At 35.6% G+C, this 23,544-nt stretch overlaps 2 protein-coding genes across 2 annotated transcripts; one reads left to right on the top strand and one right to left on the bottom strand.

The window, feature by feature from the left end:
* The first annotated feature begins 177 nt into the window (after positions 1–177).
* Positions 178–5,504, top strand: LOC116307245 (protein phosphatase 1D). Its single transcript, XM_031717409.2, has 4 exons — positions 178–629; positions 1,910–2,257; positions 2,418–2,631; positions 3,380–5,504. The coding sequence occupies exons 1-4, from the start codon at positions 260–262 to the stop codon at positions 3,756–3,758; spliced, it is 1,311 nt and encodes a 436-aa protein (XP_031573269.1). The 5' UTR covers positions 178–259; the 3' UTR covers positions 3,759–5,504.
* Positions 5,505–6,111: 607 nt separating this feature from the next.
* On the bottom strand, positions 6,112–23,363 carry LOC116307218 (sarcoplasmic/endoplasmic reticulum calcium ATPase 2). Its single transcript, XM_031717374.2, has 28 exons — positions 23,030–23,363; positions 22,808–22,825; positions 22,590–22,672; positions 22,383–22,487; positions 22,112–22,250; positions 18,757–18,837; positions 18,331–18,416; positions 17,718–17,784; positions 17,548–17,636; positions 16,991–17,074; positions 16,796–16,889; positions 16,210–16,340; positions 16,006–16,094; positions 15,765–15,867; positions 15,280–15,435; positions 14,534–14,644; positions 14,089–14,206; positions 13,309–13,409; positions 12,534–12,656; positions 11,713–11,773; positions 11,319–11,391; positions 10,920–11,092; positions 10,246–10,372; positions 9,716–10,004; positions 8,812–8,945; positions 8,346–8,463; positions 7,903–8,017; positions 6,112–7,397 (listed from the first exon to the last, which is right to left on the bottom strand). Exons 1-28 carry the CDS (start codon positions 23,145–23,147, stop codon positions 7,360–7,362), a joined length of 3,024 nt encoding a protein of 1,007 aa, XP_031573234.2. The 5' UTR covers positions 23,148–23,363; the 3' UTR covers positions 6,112–7,359.
* Between the last annotated feature and the right edge of the window lie 181 nt (positions 23,364–23,544).

The following is a 23,544-nucleotide window of genomic DNA, read 5'->3' as shown; positions in this document are numbered from 1 at the left end:
TCTTTGAGTCATCACGGTTTCTAATGCCAACACTTCAATAAGCTGGGCAAGTTTAGACTTGAACTCTTTATTGCGCTACTGATTTTCTATTAACGAATTTGATTGGTCAAAATTTTAATTCGATTCGCTGGTATGTCTTATAAGCTTTACTGTGATTGGTTACTTTGACATGCGAATTGGCGCAAAAATACTAATCTCATTCAAGGTAGGCAAAAGATTATCAACAAATATTCTGCTGTACTTTGGTCCAGTTTATAAGATGTCTTGGCCGTTTAGTATAAGAGAAAGAGCTAAGATGAAGCATGTTCTTTTAACTAAGCCTTCACAGACAATTAAATCTAGACTAATGGTTCGTGTCTCGGCTGAAGCTCACCAAGGCGGTAGAAGGTACATGGAGGACCTAACTTCAGTTCTCTTCGATCGACAACGCGTTGGAAAAGACATTGGTCAGTGCTATGCAGCTGTTTATGACGGTCATGGAGGTAGTGAAGCAGCTATATTTGCTAGGGCAATGTTGTGGGATACGATCAAAAAGCAACGAGGTTTTTACTCTCAAGATCCAGCACACGTAGTGAAGGCTATCAAAGAAGGCTTTTTGGCGACCCACAGAGCAATGTGGAAACAGTTAGGTACGTAAGAGAATCTTAAGTAGTTAAGATCCTTTTGACCTTTGATATTCTTATTTAAAAGTGGATGCCTACAACAAGAATTAGGATTTAAAAAATAACCCTTTGTTTGCAGTTTTCGCTAGCGCTGTGAGTGACGCCATGTTCTCGTAAACTTGCTTCCATGTAAAATTTTCAATTTGGTTTAGAATAATATTTTAATCAAGCCAGAAGGCCTTTGAAATCTCCCCTCCTCGATCCCTTAATGAGACTGAGTCTTTCTAGTTTAGATTCTTAGATTATTTTTGGATCTTTCTTTGTCGATCTGGCACTAAAGTACATTGTAAACGAGCTTTTGAAATTCAAATTTCGAGCGAGCGTTACTGTTTTGGCCACGCAATATGTAAATTTCAGTTACGCCTATCGTTCGTGGTAAAGCGAAGTTTTACTTTCTATTTTACTTTCCTTACATTTTCAACGGTTTTCAAAAAAAGTTTACTATGACAAGGTTTTTTATGGCGATGAAACGGTAGTCACCCGTGATCTTGTTAACCTTGATTAATATTCAGCTGTCAATCATACATGGATGGCAGCACTCAAATGGGTTTTCCTTGCTCAAAACGAAAGCGAAAGGCGCGCGATATCTCTCAAAATGATAATATTCCACAAAATGTCATCTTTATACCAGATTATGTGGTTCAAAATGATGCACGAATGAACTAAACTAATGTTTTGACACAACTCAAAGTACGGTTACGGAGTGGTAGAAAAAATTTTTTATTTATTTTTTCCTTATTTATTTAGCGATTATTTAGCTTAATTTTTCTTAGAGCTATCAACACATGATACTGCTAATAGTATGGTACAGTTTTTATTTAAATAAGTTTAATCTGATCATTGCGCGGGAAAGGTGAACTGTTTTAACAGTATCAACTTCATGTCTCCAAGCAAAAACCACTAGAAATTTTATTTCGTAAACGTTTTTTACTAGTATGATAAAATACAGAAGTTATTCTAGTCAAAAGGGCTTCAAAATATAAAGATAAAGAAAAATTCATCTTTCGGTATATAAGATTATTCAGTTACAGCGTGTAATTATTTTTTGTAGCACCGCCCTCATAACAGCTGTGGGATACCAATATCTCTCGCAACCCTAGGATATTTATTATTTAATTCTTCCCATTGAATTTTTTCTGGCAAATTTTCTGTAGTCTAAAAAAATTATTTTGTAATAACCGTAGGTATAAGTATCATGCGTTGCTATTAGTTTTAGTAAAAACTCATTTGCATTTTCAATCTCGTAGATAACTGGCCCAAGACAAGACATGGTTTGCCCAGCACGTCAGGGACAACCGCTGCTATAGTAATTATCCGCGGGCGCAAGATGTACGTAGCTCACGTTGGAGACTCCGGTGTGGTGCGGGGAAAGATAAAAAATAAATTAACTAAAGCTGAGCCACTAACGTCAGACCATAAACCAGAGAGCCCAGACGAAAAGAAGAGAATTGAAGACATCGGTGGGAGAGTGTTGGTTCGTAACGGCGTACACCGAGTAGCCTGGAAACGACCTGTCGTTCTGAAACACAAGGGACCAATAACAAGAAGGACTCAAACAGAAATGGTGCCATTCTTGGCTGTATCCAGAGCTTTAGGTAAAAACAAGAATAAGATAAAAACGATAGAGTAATTTGGGGGTGGGGGGTGGGGTGTTGATTTTATTGAAAACATCCGAAGTGGAAGGGATTTACTAATGTTTGTTTCCATGGAAACATAATATATCGTAATTAAAGTTTCTAATTCATTATTTCGTAGGGGATCTGTGGAGTTTTGACTACTTTCGCGGGGAGTTCGTCGTATCTCCAGTTCCGGACGTTCAAGTCTATACAATAGACCCTAGTGTCCATAAATACGTCATCGTAGCTAGCGATGGATTGTGGGGTGTCGTACGTCCGGACGAAGCAGTTCGTTGTGTAAATGAGTCAATTCAAAATGTAGATGAACTTTTGGATGTTGATGTGTCTCATAGGTGAGGATTTTTTATTGAAAGTATTCCTAAATAATACGGTCTGTAAATAGATCTTTTTAAGGGAGGGAAGGGAGGGGCGCATCCAATCCTGCTAAGCTTGAATGCGTAACACAAACTGGCGGCCTTGTGGGGTCCTGGTTGGGAGTCGGCATCGCCTTTATAGGTTCATAGCCCAAAGGAAGCGGTCAACGAAACAACAATGATAATACTTTTTCCCGGAAGCTTCTGTTTTTGTCTGAGGCAAATTAGGCCATTGTTTGTTCTTACACATGAATACAATCAGTGCAAAGAAAAACAAGACAGTTTTTATTCCAGTTATCCTGGGACGTTTGTGATTAACAACTGTGATATGATACTGCAAACATTTCGAAAATCGAGTTTGAAAAACCTTTCTCGGAAGGTTCGCAGCGCATGACTCAAAACAAAGCTATGCTAAAGACGCGGCTTCTTCGTCGCGCGTCCGTGAAGTTCAGTCATCCTGAACTTTGCTTGACTGCGATGTGAACTTACTGTTTTGAAACGCGCATCCTATAGAACAAAATTTCCGACCATAGGAAACAGCGGCTGGATACAGCGCGGTCACGGCAAGGCAGGTCTATACCGTGAGTTTTGCACAGTCATACGAAACGGATGAGACTTTATGACGTTTATTGGTAATTAACGCCAAGTTACTGACAAAAAGAAATAAAAATGTCATTTTTTCATTTCGATTTTATCCAGTAGTAACTTAAATTTTCGTTCCTTTCAGACTTGTTTCTCTTGCTTTATCAAGATGGCGAGAACAGCGCCTTCGTGCAGATAATACATCTGTTATCGTAATATTCTTTGAAGAAGGCGGCTCGAAGCCCTGTAAACACAAGTCACCGTCCGAGTCACCTCAGGCGGAGTCTCAGACAGACACAGACACTGCTTCCGAAGTTAGCACGGAAATGACCCGAGAGAACACGATGAAAACTTCGGATAGCAGCGAGAACCAATCACAATCCGACTTGACGCCAACCTCCACAAACCTTGATTCGGACAAGCCGGCTCTTGTCCGAACTTTAGCATTTAGATGTACTGAACCACAAAATTCACATCTATCACCGTCGCTTCAACCTGAGAGTGTTTGTGTGGAATTACAATAGCTAGTTTTTTTAGTTTTTCTTTTACCAATATTTTCAGTCCGTTAGCCTTGAGATGGCAAATATTCTGCATTTTGGTCTAGTCGTCTGTTTGTCATGCCTTGCGTGGTGTTGTCCGACCAGAATACGTGTTTGTCCAGCTCAGTGAAGGTCTCAGCACGCTTTCTTCAGGGGTGGGGAGGGGTAGTCATGATATTCAAATTCATGTTTATAGCAAATTTTTTACAATATTTAAAGAAACCAAAAGCTCATTACATTGTATTATGTTTAAGAATCAAAATTGCTGGTTATTATGTCATCTAATTTGTCATCAAATTGCATAGACATGCTGATCCGGAGAGGTTTTAAAGTTTTTTTTTCAGTTTTTCGTAATGGTGTAAATAGGTTGAAGCATTTTTTAGCAAAAATCTTTGTAAAGTGTACAAATTACAATTAGAATGTGGAATCTATACATATGAAGAATTGAATAACAATATATCCTTTTTGAATTGATAACAAGCTTAATTTAGATGATTATGAGAATTAAGAGTGAAATATACATCGGACATCTCACGAGGCCAAACTGGCCACAGTAATGGGTCATGTGATCCATTTTGGCCAGTGAAAATAAGTTTGAAAATTACAACTGATCTCTTGAGGAGGAGCTATCGATAAGAGAATAATTTCGGATTAAAACGCGCATGCGCAGTTATTGTTTTGGTGGTCTACCAGTCAATAGCCGATTAGTCTGCTCACCACCCGTTTTCCGAAGGCTTCTCTCCCCACAAACGTTAGTCGTGAGGGAGTTTCGGACCGACATTAGTACGGCTGCTGAGAAGACTATAGCCCATGTGACCTAATTAATTCGAATATTCTTAAATATTTGATAGGACAAATTTTAAAATGTCATCGTGTAAATAAGACAAATTAAGGTGGCTGCCTACTTTTGAACGTTCGAATTGAGCCCACGATGAGCGCGCGCTCAAAAACCGCTGAAAAATCTACAAGATTTTATTGAAGAACCATACGCGTTTTGAGCTTCAACAGGGCAAAACCCTCAAATTTTGCACGGGACTCTATATTTTTTGATAGCTCATTCGAAAAAACTCCTAAAAATCTAAGTTATATCAACATTTTAGGAAAAGTTTAAATCAGGAACGCGTGAAAAAATAGATTTTTGTTCGACTTTATGAGATTTTTTAAGAGCACCGAAACTACAAAATATGACAAATCAATGTATCTCTCTGTCTTTTTGTCGAAAATATCCATGTATTATTGTAGAATGATTGACTAGCCTTCATTCATGCAATCATATAGTCTGCAAATAACTATTATCTTATTCATCTTAATTTTTTTCTAATCACTTCCGGTGGCGCAATTTCTACTCCCAAAGCTTGTGCGTAGGCTTCCATTAAATGCTGATTATCTCGAAAACGAGCTCGGGACACCCTATTTTTCTTTCCAGATTTGGAATCAGCATTAAATTTCAATTCGGAAAATCGAAGTTTTAAAAAAAGCTTAAATCAATTTCCAAAAGTAGGCAGTCACCTTAAACGCTTATGTCACTACCTAAGACTAAGGTCAAACGTCGAACTTCACATGAGCCGAACCTTAATTACATTGAAGAACGCATTGTTAAAATCCATTGTTTCCGATTAGGTTCGGCTCAGGCGAAGTTTGACGTTTGACCGGAGCCTTAGAATGCTAGAAAATATTGGAACAAAATTCAAAGAAAACTTTATCACCTTAATAAAAATGCTTTTAACTGTTTTCTGTGGAGTTTATAAATGTTTCAGGTTTGTTACCTTTATGAAATGGCCTAGAGCACAAAACATTTGCCTTTTGCATGATTGACTGATTTCCCAAAGTTATGCATGACCTTAAGTATTATTTCGTTATCGCAAACGCTTGAACTTTTCTTACAACTTGAAATGCTGACAAAAGCAGAACATTGCAAGTTGCAGGTGACATCTCAAACACTCGCAACTTGCAACGCATTCTTGGTCTGCGATAAAAACCGGATATGGATTTGGATTTGCGACAGTAGAAAATGGGTAGACTGATTTTATTAAATCGAGAAAGAAAAATGACTTGTTCACACTTTTCCAGTTACAGACTGTACAACAGTTTTCTTGAACTTCATTCGCTGACACGTTGCCGAAAGCTCTATCTTTCGAAAGTAAAAAAGACTGTTCATCTTTTTTATCACTTGGTACTAACGAGTCTACTAGCTATTCGGCGTACTATTTTTTCACGGGTTGAATAAAATCACACACTTTTCCAGTTACAGACTGTACAACAGTTTTCTTGAACTTCATTCGCTGACACGTTGCCGAAAGCTCTATCTTTCGAAAGTAAAAAAGACTGTCAAGACAGATACAAACAAATTGAAGAAATTTTAATGAAAGAATCTGGGAATTACAATGGTGAAATTGAAATGAATTATGAAATGAATAAACATATTTTCAGAAACCAACACTAATACGACTACGACCTTGCCAACTGGTTTGCTTATTGTTCACCACAAAAGATTACCCTGGTAATAGTCCTCTTCCCTTGAATGCTTCGATTGAATTACTGAGAGGGTAAAATAAAGGTATAGTTATGGCGCAAACAGGGGCACCCACATGTTGCACAACCATTCCATATAAGAGCTCTATAGCCCCTACGACATTTGCTTCGGCAGTGTTGTATTAATCAATCGGCTTCAAAAAAGAAACCACGGTACAAACAGTCACGTATGAAGCAACATACAATTATTGCAAGACCACAAAGTAATGACTGGAAAAGGCATAAATATTATTATAAGTCCATACAATGACGAGAAACCGTCTCGCTGCTATACAGCTAGAGTAGATTTCATATTACGATAAAAAAAACCCCGAGATCTCGCGCGCTGTGATTGGTCCAGAGGATGTCGTCCATTTTGTACCGTATCCGTTCCGTGACTTCAGCAGCGTGTTTAGCGCAGTTTTACTGTGATACGAAATCTACTCCAATAATCTAATTACTTGAGATATATATTTTGATGAAAAGAGCCTATCAGTGGGATGGACATGAAGTCCAACCTAAATCACAGGTCAAATGGAATATTTTTTTTTCCTAAATTAAACTGGTTGCTTTATATTCCGTTGCGATCAAATTTGTTTATTATCATTCGTTAATAGCGCTCATAAAATTGATGTTTTAAGTTATATGGTACTTGATACAAAATTTGTACTTTTCTCAAAGAGAAATAAAAAAGATCAACTTGTATATCGGAGCGTGTCGATCTCCCCTCTATTCCTTCCCCACCCCTCCCCTATTGGTCCAATTTATATTCATGAATTTCAAAGAGCTAAATGGATGGTAACAGCCCCATCCCTCCCGACCCATGTCTACGATCTCTTATCTTTTTACACATGAACATTTGGTTTTCAATAAATGTAGATGAACGTTCGCATTTACTGAATACTATTGCAATGGGAGTTTTGGGCTCCCTGTGTAGGCGTAAAGGAGCAAGACATGCCTTGTGATCCAATCCCTTGTAACTGTCTTGTGGTCGTTTCCGGTATAAATAACGTATTTTTCCCTGGTGAATCGTTACGAGGTTGATGAACGGCACGTCCAGCATGCTTCTTTACTCTTAGTCTGTTTTGTGCTTGTGTATGTTTTCAGGAGGAGCTGTAGAGAGTAACAGTTGAAAGAATGCATTCAATGCATTTCATTATCACTTGCCCCCCACCCTACTCTCCACCCCCGTTAGCTTGGTATCTAGTATCCTTTCCCCTTTCCACCCTGAGGTTTAAGGCGCTTTGGAAAGAGCTTAACTTTGGCTACGATAATATGAAGCGAACTGTTTCAATACTCCCATTTCAAGTTCGCCTTCGCTCAGTCTTAGCCTCGATTGTGTACAAATGCGTTCTATTCTTAGGTCCATTGTATAGTAAGGAATGTACGTACTACGGAACCATATGAGTTGATTAAAATGCCGCGGGTTTTGGTCGAATAGCAGAACAATGAAATCCCTTTCCTCTCAGGAATTGAGTTCTTTCTTATGTGAGACAATCGTATTGTACCTACATTTTAGTGTATTTGAGGCCCCAGCCCTTCATAGAAAATGTTGACTAGAACCTAGAACCCCATGCAATATAAAGATAATAAATATTTTAATAAGCTAGATACTTACGGATAAGATTTCTAGTGATAAATTTTAAGATTTCATCCACAAGAATGACAGGGAAAGACAACTTCAGGACTGCCATCCACTCAACCCAGTTAAGAGGAGTTATATGGAAGATAGTCTGACAAGAAAAAATAAATTGTATTTATTGCTTTGAAAATTCACCAACAAACATAATTATAAAAACCAATACAGAAGAAGAGTTTTGGGACATATAGATTCTATTATATGCCATACTGTGGATTCCACTGTTACCAGTAAATTCCCACGTTTTAAAATTTCCATTTCCCATTAATATAATAAGTGATTTTTTCTTCGTTTTTAAACTAAATTTTTTATACACCTAGTTCTTAAATTCCGTCTGAATGTAGTATAACAAAAGATGGTCATTATCAGCATCTTTAGTGGACGTTTTACGACCAAACCGATGCAAAGCAAAGAATACTTACATTACAGAAGGGAACGTAGAGTATAAAGAAATGCATAAGGAAAGATGCAGTTATGGCTATCAGCAATGAAGGGTTTTTCCATGGTGGCATCTTGAGTAAACTTTGGTTTTCTGTCAGACTGCAATAACAAACGAACAAAGAAATTACAGTGAATCTAGCAGCACGTTTCTTGCATGGGGTAAGGATTTTTGTTCCCTTTCCTTAATAAATAGCCCTGGAATTACGTGTTACCAAGAGAGAATAAATAAAAGAAAACGTCTTAACGCGCGTGCCACATAAATTCCCGGTTGGGCTATTTTTAGTGACTGGATACAGTTTAAATTTCTCTTTACCCTACTCCTGTGCGTCATCAACTTGTGCATGCGCTCTTTCTGTTTCGTTTTAGTGATCTTATTTATGCTCTCTTAGTGTTACTCAGACCCAAACAGCACATAAAGGAATAGGAAAAGTAAAAGTTTTGACTTACCTGTTCAGAGCATTTAACATCTCTATGGTGACAAGTACTGATAAAGCCATAGTCATTGGATGGAGGTCACTAAATATAGAACAGTCTACCCCAGCAAAATTGGTAGGGTCATTAGGGCACTGCATGTGATGAGTCTGTGGATACCAATAAACTGGGTCAACAACAAGTATAAGCACATGCATATATATATATAATACACATATTTCAGTATATGAGGATATATATAGACCAAGTATTTGTACTGCGGTTATAATGTTTATAATTGAGCTGATCTGCGCAGTATATCAAGCAACTTATGCAGCTGCTAATTAAAAGATTCAGATACTTTATCAGGATGTAAGATAGACAGGTAAAGCAGTTACAGGATGAAATACCACCATTTGCATTGCTACGCGGCCACCCATGACAAAAATCATGACGTGCACTTTGCAATAGACTGCAGTCAATCAAGCACGTTGACATCATTTACACGCATTTGGATCAGCCCAGTAGGCCCGGTGAGTGTGGATCATAATACTTGTAAGCAATTGACAAGTTTTGGTGCCTTTTGAATCACACACGCGTGTAAATGATGTCAACGTGTTTGATTGACGGCAGTCTATTGCAAAGTGCACGTCATGATTTTTGTCTGGGGTGACCGCGTAGCAATGCAAATGGTGGTAAAATTCATTGCAACTCATTCTTCTCTCCAGATCATGCAAGTCGTGTAGCCCTTGTTCTAAGAGTTCCAAGAGTCTGAAGTATTTCTATTTTTTATATAATTTCATGTGAGGTATGAATGTTGCAATCAATGAACCAAAACAAAACATTAGTATTTTTACTAAGCATTTTCATTGGTCTTGCAGAGATTAAATGATTGAGCAGCCCTTTTCCTATAATTTCAAAGAAAGAATGCCATACTCACCAGTTGGTAATAATTCACTTTAGGACCACCTTCATAGAACATAAACCACCAAGCCGAGGCTCCAACAGTTGCCACGCCAACATAAATCCCTATAGCTAAGTAACGGAAGAACAGCCAACCATTGATAAGGGACTCCTTTGGATTACGTGGAGGCTTCTTCATGATGTCTGTGTCAGGGGGGTTGAAGCTGAGGGCTGTAGCTGGGGGTCCATCTGTCATGAGATTGACCCACAGCAGCTGTACTGGGATAAGGGCTTCAGGCATGCCGAGAGCAGCGGTTAGGAAAATACTGAAAGTTGAAATGCAATATCAGGATTAGTATAACCAAGGGAAATTGAAATAGAACCATTAGAAGTTTGTAAGAGGATATAAATCATATCCACAGTCATATTCTCAAAGGGATAACATGTAGTTTGGTACACTATCGCCAAGACTGTTTACGAACATCTGAAAGGGTGTGGTTGCCACATGGCTCAAAAAAAGTATATCTTTGACTCACTGTATATTTTAATACAAGATTTTTTACTAACCTGACGACTTCTCCAATGTTTGATGAAATAAGATATCTTATAAACTGTTTAGTGTTGTCATAGATAGATCTCCCTTCCTCTACAGCAGCTACTATTGTTGAGAAGTTATCATCCGCTAGAATCATTTCTGAAGAAATGGTTAAGAAATTTCTAATAGAATCAAAAAAAACAAACCTCAAACACAATAAGTAAGGACCCCCTTTTCTTATCTAAATACAGTGATCAGAAACTCAAAGCCTTCCTTGAATAAGAGAAACCAGTGAGGGTATGAAGAACAGAACATAGAACAGGAGAAGACCTCCATGTTTATGATGTTACAACATACTGGCTCAAGGTTTGCAAGAATTCTCAGAGAATGGATTGACTTTTACATCATCTCACTAGTAAATGAATTAAGGGAGGGAATGTGAAATGGAAAGGAAAATAAAGGAGAGGAAAAGAAATGAGAAGAACGAAAAAGGAGGAAGGAAAAATGAAAGAAAAGAAAAAGAAGAGAGTAATATAGGGAGGAAAATGAAAATGATGTGCATGTAAGTGGACATGGAAAAGATAGCAAAGCAAAGATAAATAGAAGACGAAAAAAGGAAAGAAAAGGAAAGGAAAAATAAACTGTAACTATCATATATCTGCTATTTGTGACAGAATATACCAGCATTGTAAACTGAAAAGGATACCAGAAGCACTCTTAGCAACAGCAGTGCCTGATCCCATGGCAACACCAATCTCAGCCTTCTTCAAGGCAGGAGCATCATTGACTCCATCACCTGTCATGGCAGAAATCTCTCCTTCTGCTTGTAGATACTCTACTATTTTACTCTTGTGGGATGGCTCTACTCTTGAAAAAAGTCTGCAGGAAAAACCATGACATTTTTGTTTTAAAAAGGCCATACAGTCCATGGAAGTATGTGATGTAAGTTATACCTTCATTAGACCCATCCGCCCACTAATAATTCAGTTTCTAATGTAGTAAGGCAACGATAGAATCTGATACTACACATTTGATCTATAAATTTGCCATCTCAGGATGGTTTACCCACAATTATAGCAAGGTGATTGCTTGATGACTCATTTACCTTGCACTTTGGCATGCCTCTCTTTGTTCCTCCTGTGTTAGGTCATCAAACTCTCGTCCAGAATAAGAGAGCCCTACACAAAAAATAACATGCGTAATAGGTAAATTACGAGCCTTGTATGAAACGACTGAAGGAGAGGGCCAACGGACCTTTCACAACTTCAACTTCAAAAAATGTGCCAGCTCAACTAGAAACCATGGACAGATAACAGATTATTATGATCATATCATGAAACTATGGTGGAAGTTGAAATCAAGAATAGCAGGAAAAAACAAAGAAACAAACTAACAAATGTACAGCGGATGGGTGAGGATGGACAGATAGACAAAGACAGGCAGATGAGGAAATGAATAAACCACACAAGTATCAAGAAAATCATTTTAGTAATAACTACCTGTGGTGTTTTCATCTGGTTTAAAGATATTAATTCTCCTACAGATGGCTTCAGCTGTAGCCTGGAAATGATTAAAAATACAAAGGATATCCCAAATGAACTCAGTTTTCAATGTTAAAGGAACTTGGTATTTTCAAGCTGCCTGTTAAAATTTGTTTTTAAATAACACTATTCAACAATGCAAAACATACTGACTGACTATTCTTGACTGACGGCAGTGGGAAAAAAATTTCAACATGCAGCTCACAATTACAGAGTTTGCATAATTTTGATAACTGCTAGAATAGTGCAATAGGCCCTTTGCACATAGCAAGCACATGCTGATATATCACAATACAGCTCAAGGTCCCTTGGGGAAGCTCGTGAATGGCAAACAAACTTTAAAATGTTTAACATTTTGAAACAGAAAGTATCTTATAAGGGAAAAATAATATTTTAACCCAAGGTTTGCAAATGATATTATCAAACTCATTAATAATTCATGAGGAAAAACCCAACAGAAATCACAACCTTGAAGAGTTTTGTAAATCAGATACAGAATCCTGTTTATTTGGATAAACTTTAAGATGGATTTTCTTGGCCAGATTCACTTTTATCTTGAAAATTTGTAGCGAAACACAAAGGAACTAACCTAGACGTTTGATAAGTAATCTATAGTATTCGTGTCTGTGTTGTATCCGATATACGAACTCTTGGCGTATCAGATACAACATGGCCACTCATACTGTATATATTACTTAGATTTTTGCCCTCAAGTAACAGTGATGTGATTATGTCCTTCAAAGAGCCTATTGTGTTGCTATAGTAATATTAGACTGTACCTTGTTGTCTCCTGTGATGACAATGACTCTTATGCCTGCATTTTCGCACTTGATAATGGCTTCAGCTACTTCAGCTCGTGGTGGATCAAGCATACCGGCAACTCCCACAAATGTCATACCAGCCTAAAAATAACAAATATGAAGCATGTCAAACTATTACAGTGGATATTTTATACCTGAGCAAATGTATAGCACACAGAAGTCTGTTATACTGCAGAATAGAGGACTTGCAATAATTGGTCCTACCTCCCTTAAAGGCAACAAATTAATTAGCCAGATTTGGCACCAATGATTTAGCAAGTTTACTGTGCCATGCTCCGTACTGTGAACACTTCTACAAGTTTTTATTTCTTTTTAACAACTTTTTATTGTGCTCCTTTTTGCTTACCAATTTAGACATCAGGGCCCAGTTGTATGAAGGGTGGATAGCACTATCCAATGGATAAATCATAAAACAATGCAGTTATCCAATGAATTCATCCACTGGATAAAATTTATCCATCAGATAGAGCCATCCACCCTTCGTACAACCGGGCAAAGTACTTCAATAGTGAAGCACCAATACACAATTGTTTAGCACTAAAGATCACTGTTAAAACTTGTCAAAAAGTTGTCAAAATGAAATCAAAAAACTCGTAGAAGTGTTCAATGTACAGTGTATGGAACAGTAATAAACCAAAACGCAAATATTTTTTGATCCACTTCTGATAGTAATGGAAAATAATGGAAAAAAGATTTATTGATACCAGCAACAATCCAGAATGGCAAAACTTACTTCATATTTGATAAAGTTTTCTGAATTCTCCAAGTCCATCTTCTTAGGCGATAATGGTTCATCAATAGTTGCCAAGGCCAGACAGCGAAGTGTATCACTTCCTGCATCATGATTGTAAAAAATAATTGATTTCTTGAATATACAGCTGTTATATGGCATATTTTGAGAATAATATGCAATTAGTTATAGAAAATGCTTTTTTAAAATGTCTGTATGTGAGAAGTAGTGAGGTGGAGAAGTGGATTTTAATAAATTAAAATGTATAGAATAAAAACAATACAACCCTACTATTGTGTAGTGGAGCCAATAAGAAAGCAGCAAAAAACAAAAGCCTTTACACATATCTTTGTGCTCCCATGAGAAAATGGCAATGGCTATGTAGTTGCTTACTTACAACATCATGGTCAAATTACTATTTTTGTCCAGTTAGATTTCTGATTGGCTCCACTACCCAAATTTGGAATGCACTGTTTTCATTCTACATTTTAATTGGTTTTCTTGTCTACCTGGTGTTAATCAAATCCAACTAGAAGTCTATCATCAATGCCGCATTCTGATTGGATGAGCTGCTAGTAGGCTATAAGTTATTTCCTACTAGTAGTGAAAAGTGCCGGCTTTGAAAGCCATCTAAATATTATGTTTGCATCTAAATATTTGACCAACTAGTTGGATTTGACTAAAGCAATTAGTCCTCTCACCCTCATAGCCCATTTGTGCTCAAGGACTAATAGCTAATAAGTGGCCCAACTCATAGCAGTTGCACTGCAATGAAGATCATACCTGTGCCATAAGACAATACAAGATCAAGTATTTGCTGTCTTAATTTAGGTGTCAGAGGATGTTTGGTCTTGCCTACTCTCACAAACTCACATCTATCAAGAATACTTTCTGGAGCACCCTGTAACAAAACAACAAGATTCCCATCAGTGAAAATGATTCAAGCATCTTTAAAACATTTGTGTTATTTGTAAAATCATCCATGACAGACAATATGTCATGTGAAACAAAAATAATAAAGATTAAAGTACTCTATCTAGAGAGCCCTTGATCACAGTGGAAGCACTTTAACAATATAGCTCTAATGCAGTCCTCAGGGTTTTAAAGTGTCAGTCTAAAATTTCAATGGTCATTGATTGTCTTCCTATATCTAGTTCCCCAAGAAACATTTTTTTAATCACTCTCTCGTGTAGAATACATTGATGTAAGCGCAAAACATAAAACCCACCTTGACGAACATCTTTGGTTCTTTGCCCAGTACAGAATTGAGTCCATCTATGCTAGGAGTACAGTAAACACTCATGGATTTCCTGTCTCTTGAAAACTCAAGGGTGAAATCCTGTGAAACAATCATTCAAAATAGAACTTTCATATAAGATAGTCCATATTTATAATATTTCAAGGTAGATTTTATTTCACTAAAAACCAATTTTGTCATGCCTAAAGGACTTTGGACATAAATTTGATGTCAAGGCTAGACAAGGTTATTCTATCATCAATGCTGCATCCTGATTGGATGAGCTACTACTAGGCTATAGGTATATATCCTTATATCCCACTAGTATTGAAAAGTCACATTCGAATACATGTATCTGATTAACCTCAATTCCCTGCTCTCTTATTCTCAACTTTGAGGAGCACTTATAACATAACCATAATAAACTGCTATCCCTTACTGTACTTGGAATTATCCTACCAAAACTGAAAAACTATTGTACCCATGCAAAGTGCACCTTAAATTTCAAGATGCTAATAAGGACAAATATAGCACTTTTTGTAAGAAGTAAAATATAGTTGATTGATTGACCAGCACTTAGCTGTCCATTTTTGTCTAAAAAGAGAACTTCTCTCATATGTTAAGGGAACATAATATCAGTCAGAGTCAAGACTTGGTGCTTGACTAAGTGCTGAGTGGTCAATAATGGGAACCAGTTCACTAAATGCGGAAGTAAGATATAATAAATAAATAATTACCTTAGTGAAATGCTCTTTGATGTTCTCATTACAAGCATGAGCGAGGTCAGATTTGCCTTTACCAGCCAAGTTGAGGCCAAAGACATTGAGTTTTTCAACCAATACTGATAGGGCTGTCTCAGTCGCTTCACCAACCTTTTCATAACACTTACGTGCCTAAAACAGAACATCAAAATACTTAGTATTACATCTCAGATACTGGTTTTTCTAGTACCACACTTTGATAAATGACCAAATGGATGGATAGATATTAAAATGAATTGATACATGAATGGATAGATGTATTAACAAATAAAACAGAGGAAGGAAAGTAGGGAGGAAAAGGAGAAAAAACGAAAAGACAGAGGGGGGATTGAATGGAAAATGGAAGGAGAGAAAGGGAGTAAGGGAAAGAATAAATGTTAAATTTATCATTTCTTAGTGTGAACAACTAAAACAATTTATTAATATCTAGAACATCATATAAATGGTTAGTGTTTACTTACTGCATTGTAGTCAAGACTGGAATCATTGCAAAGAGCACAAATACAAGCAAACTCTGCTAGAGCATCATATGAAGAGGAATTAATTTCTTTTCCATTCTCAGTTCTGAAACCATTGAAGTATGTACCAGTTTAGCTTTTTTAGATTTGTACATAGTTAGATTTATTTTGAAGAAAAAAATGTTTAACCAGATATTAAGATTAATACCTGTATATTATTTAACCTGATAACTTATTTACTTACACTTTACCAACTGGGTCGTATGTTGTCCCTTCAACACAGAATTCATGGAATTCAGCATAACTCCTTTTGATTTCTTTCAGTATAAAAAACTGTATTATAAATGAAAGAGTTAGGAAACCTAAGTTAGAATTCAGTAATAAGACAACGTTTCCAGTTGATGATGTAATTTCCTTTTTGACAGACACTATTTTCTATATTCATTACCTTAGTGACAGACATTTTGTTAGTGGTAAGTGTTCCCGTTTTGTCTGAACAAATAACCGAGGTACACCCTAAGGTCTCCACTGAAGGCAGACTTCTGACTATAGCGTTCTTTTTGGCCATTCTTCTTGTACCTAAAAGAAACAACAAAGGGGTTAAAATAAATGGGCTGGAGACTGCGTATCGGGTCTGGGGCTAGTTCTGCTGAAGCATAGTGGTCAACAATAGCACAACTGACTGACAATGCACAGTCAGCACTTGCCGACACATCACCTTACTCACTTGTGTTTATAAAAAATTTCATTATGAGGATAAAGTGCATGAATTTTCATTTTGACTCAGAAAAGCATTCATACGGTGGCCCAATGTTTTGGATGTTCACAAGCTAAACAATTAGATCAATATCCCCATCCATCCAGAACAAGCAAGCTCAATGCAGGGAATATAGTTTTTCAAAGATCTCCCTTTTTATTGATAACAGCAGGATAGATCAAGAATGGGTCTAAATATAGAGGTAGCCATTGCAACCATACAAATAAGCATTCAAAATAGATAACAAGATATGTTAAAAATTACATTAAAATCATACCTAAAGCTAGGCAGGTGGTTATAACAGCAGGAAGACCTTCTGGAATAGCAGCAACAGCTAAAGCAACAGCTATTTTGAAGTAATAAATAGCACCCTAGGAAGATAGAATACAAGGATTAAGACATGACTATGTAATATAACCTTTATATAACTTAATATGGCTAAAGGCATTAAATAGGAAGCGTTTAATAGTACCTTAAGCCAGGATCCGCCATGAATTGGATCATTAAAATGACCAATATTGATGGCCCAGACAGCTATACATATCACTGTTATGACCTGCAGCAAAGTAATAAGGATGTTCTATTACACTAAACACATAACTCCCTTTGATAACGATCATGTAAGGGATTTAAATTGTGTAATTTCAAGAAGGTAAGACCATCTTTTTACACTTATAGCTTCAAATGAAGGATAAACATTAATTTTGTCTGAAAGATTAGTGTCTGTTTTTCCTTAAATGGCATCCTATATCCATTCATGATAACCTTATTCACCCATCCATCCATTCATTTTCATTATTTTCTCACTTTCCTTTGGATCCATTTTCCTTATCATATGACCTATGAAAATCCTGCAATTCGATTGGCTGAGAGGAGTATAAACAAATAAAAGCATGGTTTGGCTGTGATATTTGGCATAAATACCACTCATGATATTTCAAAATAGCTTGTAATTTCAAAATATCACTTAAACCACGCTATTACCTATAATAATATGATTGAATACCAACTACAAAGTAACTAACTAACCTTTGACAGTTGTTCACCAAATTCATCTAACTTTTGTTGAAGTGGAGTCTTTTCACCTTCGGTATCAACCATTTGGTTTCTTATCTTACCTATGGTGCAAGCAGTGATCAGTAAGTTAATAACACAGTATTCAATGGTACAATTTCAAATACATTCAAGTATTTAGATACCTATTTCGGTATGAAGTCCAGTTCCTATAACAATGCCACAGCATTTTCCTGATGAAATGTTAGTTCCCTACGTTAAAAAAAGATAACCATTAAATATTATTAGCACCTTTATTGTTATTAATGGGACTTTGAGGATCTGCATGGTTTGATTAGCTGGATCAGGATGTTTATAATGTAATCAGTGAGATATCTCAGGTGAAACACGGAACATAGAAATCATCATCTCCAGCTGATTATCATAATCATGGCTAAAATTAACAGCTACTCCACGACAGCCAGGCATCATGACTAACCACATAACACTGATCAACGCGTTACAAGTCCATGTGGCAGGACAAGAGGACAAGACTTAAAGAGGTGTTTGGCAAAACAAGTACCAATTTTGGTCGTACATTCTGCCTGCTGATTAGCTGTCTTTCTAATAGGCTTTGGTATATTTGACTGATAGAAGCATTTATATAATTATTATGCAATTAGAAAACTGCAACACAAAATACAGTATTTTTTTCTAGAGAGTTTAGAATATCTTGTGTTTTATCTGACCATCAATTCCAAAATATCACAAATCACTTTTCAATTAAAACGGCTAAATTTGCTTAGTTGACACACTTACCGAGAACAGCATATTAGTCTTGTCTTGATTGACAGCTTTTTTGTCTGGTATTGCATCTGTATGCTTGATAACACTCATGCTTTCACCTAAAACAATAGACTTTGATTTTAGTGGGAAATCTCATTTCATCTATTTATTGCCTGATTGAAAGTTAATATTAGCAACAATTAAGAAATAAATTAATCAAAATATATAAATCTGAAAAATTAAAAATTTTTATTGTTAATCTTTAGAAAATTATACTGGTCAATATTTATGATTTATTAATGCTGTTTTATTAACCCTCGAGAACAAGCTGTCAATCTGATAATTTCTGCATTAGTAGAAATGTGGTCTGATTTAAAGTGGAACTATAGATCAAACCAGATTAAATAAATCACAGACATATATCTGACAAACAAACATTTATTTCATTTTTATTCATACCTGTGAGTATAGACTGATCAACTCTCAATGTAGTTGACTTGATATGGATAACACGGATATCTGCAGGTACTTTGTCACCAACTGTAACATTGAACAACAACAAAAAAAGCAAATTATTAAATAATAAAAGAATAGTATATCATATTGAATATTATTCAGAAAATAGAAAATAACTTTGGTACATAAAATATCAAATTATGCAAGCATATTGTTGGCTTTCAATTATTCCCAAGAGAATGAAATAACAAAAGACACTACGGCCATGTTGGATGATATAACAAAGAGACTAATGACAATTTTTTTTGTTAAATTCATCCAACTTGGAGGCTGTGAAAACCATCAATATAGTAATAGCCAAAAATAATCAAAATTATAGGCTGAACTTTTACTAAGATGAAGAAATCCTGGTAAAAATTCTTCCAAAAGAAAGGATTTATTAATCTTTCAAACATTTTTTGTATAAAATGATTGTTGAGCAACATTCATATTAATAGCAACTCAAAACTTCTGGTCTGGAAATGAAGAGATCAATGACAAGATATCTTATATAGCAAGTGAAGTATTTAAATACAAAAGGGATTTCAAAAGCTGCTTAATACTTAGTACTCTATTCTAATTGCTACATGTACCAATATTATTTACACATGGATTAAATTAAAAGCAAACAATACTAAGCAGCAAAGGATGACTGGATCGAAAAGTTTTTGGATATTACCGTAATTCCAGTTTAGTATGATAATAAATTTAATCATGATGATCATACTTGATAATACTACAACAAATTAAATAATAAAGACAAGATTCTGACATGAATTAGCCATTTTCTTCAATGCTAAATACTAATATATTCCAAACAAAGACCATTGTTACTGGAGTAATGGATTTCTTGCATGCTAGTTCAACAATCAAACCAGAAACTGTACACTTGACAGGATAAACAATAGAATTCCAGTAATGCAACTCAGTTCCTATGACAACAAACCATTTTAAGTATCATTAAAAGTGGAAAAAAAATTACAAGTTTTTGGAGTGCAAACTATAAACATGAAATGATTTACAAATCTTTATTTATTTCATGAATTGTTGTGGTGATATCTAATCGATTTTACCAACTGAATAAAATGTAGGTGTAAATTTTGATTGTAAAGGCAGGAAAAATTGTTAAGGAAATTTATTATTGAACACTTTTTTAAAGTGAAAACAGATTTATTACTGTAACCAGAGCTGCAGGTTGTAAAAAATATTATGCTTCAGAAAAAATAATAAAAGATGATTTTCAAGAAACTTGACCTGTTGAAAACCACTACCTTATCATCACATAAATAATTCAGTTTCCTGAATTCAGAAAAGAATTCAATCAATAATTTAAAAAACCATCCTATAAAACATATTTCCTCTTCAAACAATTCCCAAAACACTTGAAATTATAATTTAGAGTAATAGAACCTCTAGGACTTTTAAGTCAATTTCACAGCTTCTTTCTGTTTGTTTTTTTTTTCATTTATTTAAGTGATGAATGTCTAACTGTCAAGATATTGAGATTACTGGGTGAAATATGGTGTAGCTGGCTGTACTGAAGGTTTTAAGAAGATACTAATGATTAAAGAAAAAAAGTTAATTGTCTGTTGAAAAAAACACTGGATTGTATGATTCCTGGTACTTGGGACTGAACTTACTCCTATTGCGTAGCCTCTTCTATTGATGTCTTTTTATGTATTATACCAAAAACTATTTCTTAAAATTCTGCTAAGGAATACAGATTGCTGTGGCAAGACAAAAAAATATGGCTGAAGATTGTTGTGATATCTCATAATTAATTATGCAAGTTAATTATGCTTTATGTAGCTTTGAGAAAGGAAACATTTGAACACCTGACTTTTGTATTTTCCCATCAATGATTACATTAAACTGTAAGTTAACAAATACCAGGAATATTTCACAGCAGTTCTCTCGTATTCGTTTTCAAAAGGCTAACAAAATGTCCAACTCCTTAAGGAAATACAGAAAACAAGAGATGAATCAGAATTTCAGATTACCACTGCATCTCAAAGACAGATGAAAAGTGTATTCTAATACACTCATGAGTTCTAAAATAAATTCATTTATGATGCGGAAGAGACTACTGTTTTTACAAAGTATTAATTGAGACAATTTGGAATGTTGTGTATTTTTTGATTCAAAGAAAGAGGAATGTTCCATAGGGTGTGGTAGATAAATAAAAACTGATACAAACACTGCAAATGTGTCTAACAAATTAATTACTTTAAGGAGAGCAAAAAAATATATAAAAGTGTATATTCAAAATTAATTATATAAAAATTATTATGATTGATTTGAGTTTGAAAGAAATAATTAAATATATGGTTTGAACAATCTTTACGATGTGACATGGGTATTTTATGAAATATCTCTTGTTCAAAGCTAGAGCAAATAAGTCATGGACAAAACCAATACCATTCCGATCTACTTCTAGGTTTGAGATTGTGATCAACTCAAGAAAGGACTAAATTAATGGTTGGCCCGAAGGAATGAAAAACAAGCAAAAAAAAAACCTGCTTCTTTAATAATAACATTATTTTGACCTAAATCTACTATGAATGTGAAAATTTAGCCAATATCACGAAGCTATAAATGAAGGTAATTCTAGCTTTTAATATTGGTAAGTTTCTAAGAATTGGTTTAAGATCAAAGGGATTTCAAGGTTTGATAAGGAGATTGCTTGCTGTTCGTATTGGTTAGTTGGGGGGAAAACATCATGGTACATGGCTACACAGTGCTACATTCATGTATCTTACCCTCTTAGGAATTTGAAATACAAATAACTGTCTGTGTTTATGTTTGAAGTATTACTATGGATTTGAAAATGCCAGTAAAAGCAACCCTACTTTTCCAACTCAATATCAACTATCACTCAATAACCAACTACGTCCAAAAAACATTATCTAAATAGGATTAAGGAGAAAGGTCTTGAGGTAATTTCTTACCCATCGTGTTCATGTACATGTTATGAAATAGTAAAATTTCTCAGTTAAGGTAAATATAGTGCCAAAAGCTATGTGACAACAATTCAAACATTCTAATTTAGAATTTATTCAGTTGAGGTTATGATATTATTGAGTTGAAGCTAGAGCTCATTTTATGCCTAATGGGAAAAGAGGAGTACTGAAAAATGGAAGGGAGCTTAGTAATGAAATAAGCCACCTATTTGATTAGAAATTTATAGTGAAAAGCAAAAAATTAGTCAACGCCAATCGTAAACAAAGTCAAGAGTTTTAAACAAGAGAAATGTTATAAATAAGATCGAGGGGAAAACTTGGCCAGAATATGGGCTTTTTTTTTGAACTTTTTCACATACCTGCGACTTCCACAACATCACCGGGAACGAGATCTCGAGCTTTTATCTTTTGAACGATTGGTCGATCTTGTCGAAGAACTTTTGCTATCTCTGGTTCATATTGTTTTAAGGCCTCGATAGCGTTTTCTGCGTTTCTTTCCTGTTTAGTAATAAAGTTATTTAATATAAACTCTATTATTTCATACTGATCTAAAATGGGTTAGGGATCATCAAGCAGCGATTGCTTTGGCCAAGAATTAAGACTACTGAATGAATCAAATACAGTACTTGCCTGCCAAACTCCAATAATCGCATTTAAGACGAGAATTACGAGGATAACCAGGGGTTCGACAAAGGCTGTGGTTTGATCTTCTCCTTCTTCGAACAGAGCTAAAACCTAACAAATGACGGGAAGGAAAAGGGCATCCATGAATGGGTTTCATTTGGAATGGATGAACAGTAAAGCGGCTTACTACACTTTGAACTTCCTTATACTTACAAATGATATCACGGCTGCGATCAGAAGGATTTTGATCAATAAATCGTCGAATTGCTCAAGAACAAGCTTCCATAAAGGTTTGCCTAGAAATTTCATTACAAAAGAATGGACAAATTAGGAATTTCTTTGGCAGTCTCACACTAGTTGTCAGAAGGTTTAAATGCACAAGTCAAAAGATTTGATTTTAATATTATGTCGAGACGAGGAACATTTCTTACCTTCTTCAGCTGGTAGTTCTGTTTTCCGGACAAAGGCAATAGATAAAAGTCGATAAATTAAAAGGAAAGAGGAAAGAAGAAATTAGTATATTTCGGTGTTTTTGGACAATGACTCTCGCCAGTTGGGCAACACAAATTTAATGTTTGACGTATTTACTCGAGAACCGCGTATAAACAGTTAAACATCCAAAGACAAAAATACTAAATGCTAGCCTTACTCACCATTAGGACCATAAGTTTTTTGTAACTTTTTAACTTGCTCCAAGCTTAGCCCTTTGCTTTCCAGCACATTAAAATGTTTTAAGACTTCATCCACCGGTAAAGTGTGTGCGGCCTCCATTGCTTACAGACTTAAAATACTTCTAGTTTGATTACCCCAAATATTTAACTGCCAGTTCAATCTATCTATGTCAAGGTTGTCTAGAGTGAGTATGAAAAACGAAGAACCAAGGTGATTTAAACCATTTTTTCAAGTGAAAACCGGTGTCCCTTCAAACAGCATGCTCTGTGGATGGACGTAATAGACGCTGCCTATGATTAAACCTACACGCGGCCTGGACGCGGCCCAAACTGATTGGATAACATACTGTCACGTGATTACTATTGAATTTTGTTGTTTCCAGGCCTATGCACAATATGGATCCCCTTAGCTTGCAATGAGTCAGCTTTTCAGTAGTGTAACGTCGCCTTAGATTTACACTTACTTGCAAGAAGGTTGTCATACAAGAATAGAACAT

This window comes from Actinia tenebrosa, unplaced genomic scaffold (genome assembly GCF_029948245.1).
Source record: "Actinia tenebrosa isolate PJP-AT-01 unplaced genomic scaffold, QUT_ActTen_1.0 PGA_scaffold1__47_contigs__length_23844297, whole genome shotgun sequence".
In the NCBI taxonomy this organism is placed as follows: domain Eukaryota; kingdom Metazoa; phylum Cnidaria; class Anthozoa; order Actiniaria; family Actiniidae; genus Actinia; species Actinia tenebrosa.
Note: the sequence above shows the minus strand (reverse complement) of the source record. Positions and strands in the feature narration are given on the sequence as shown.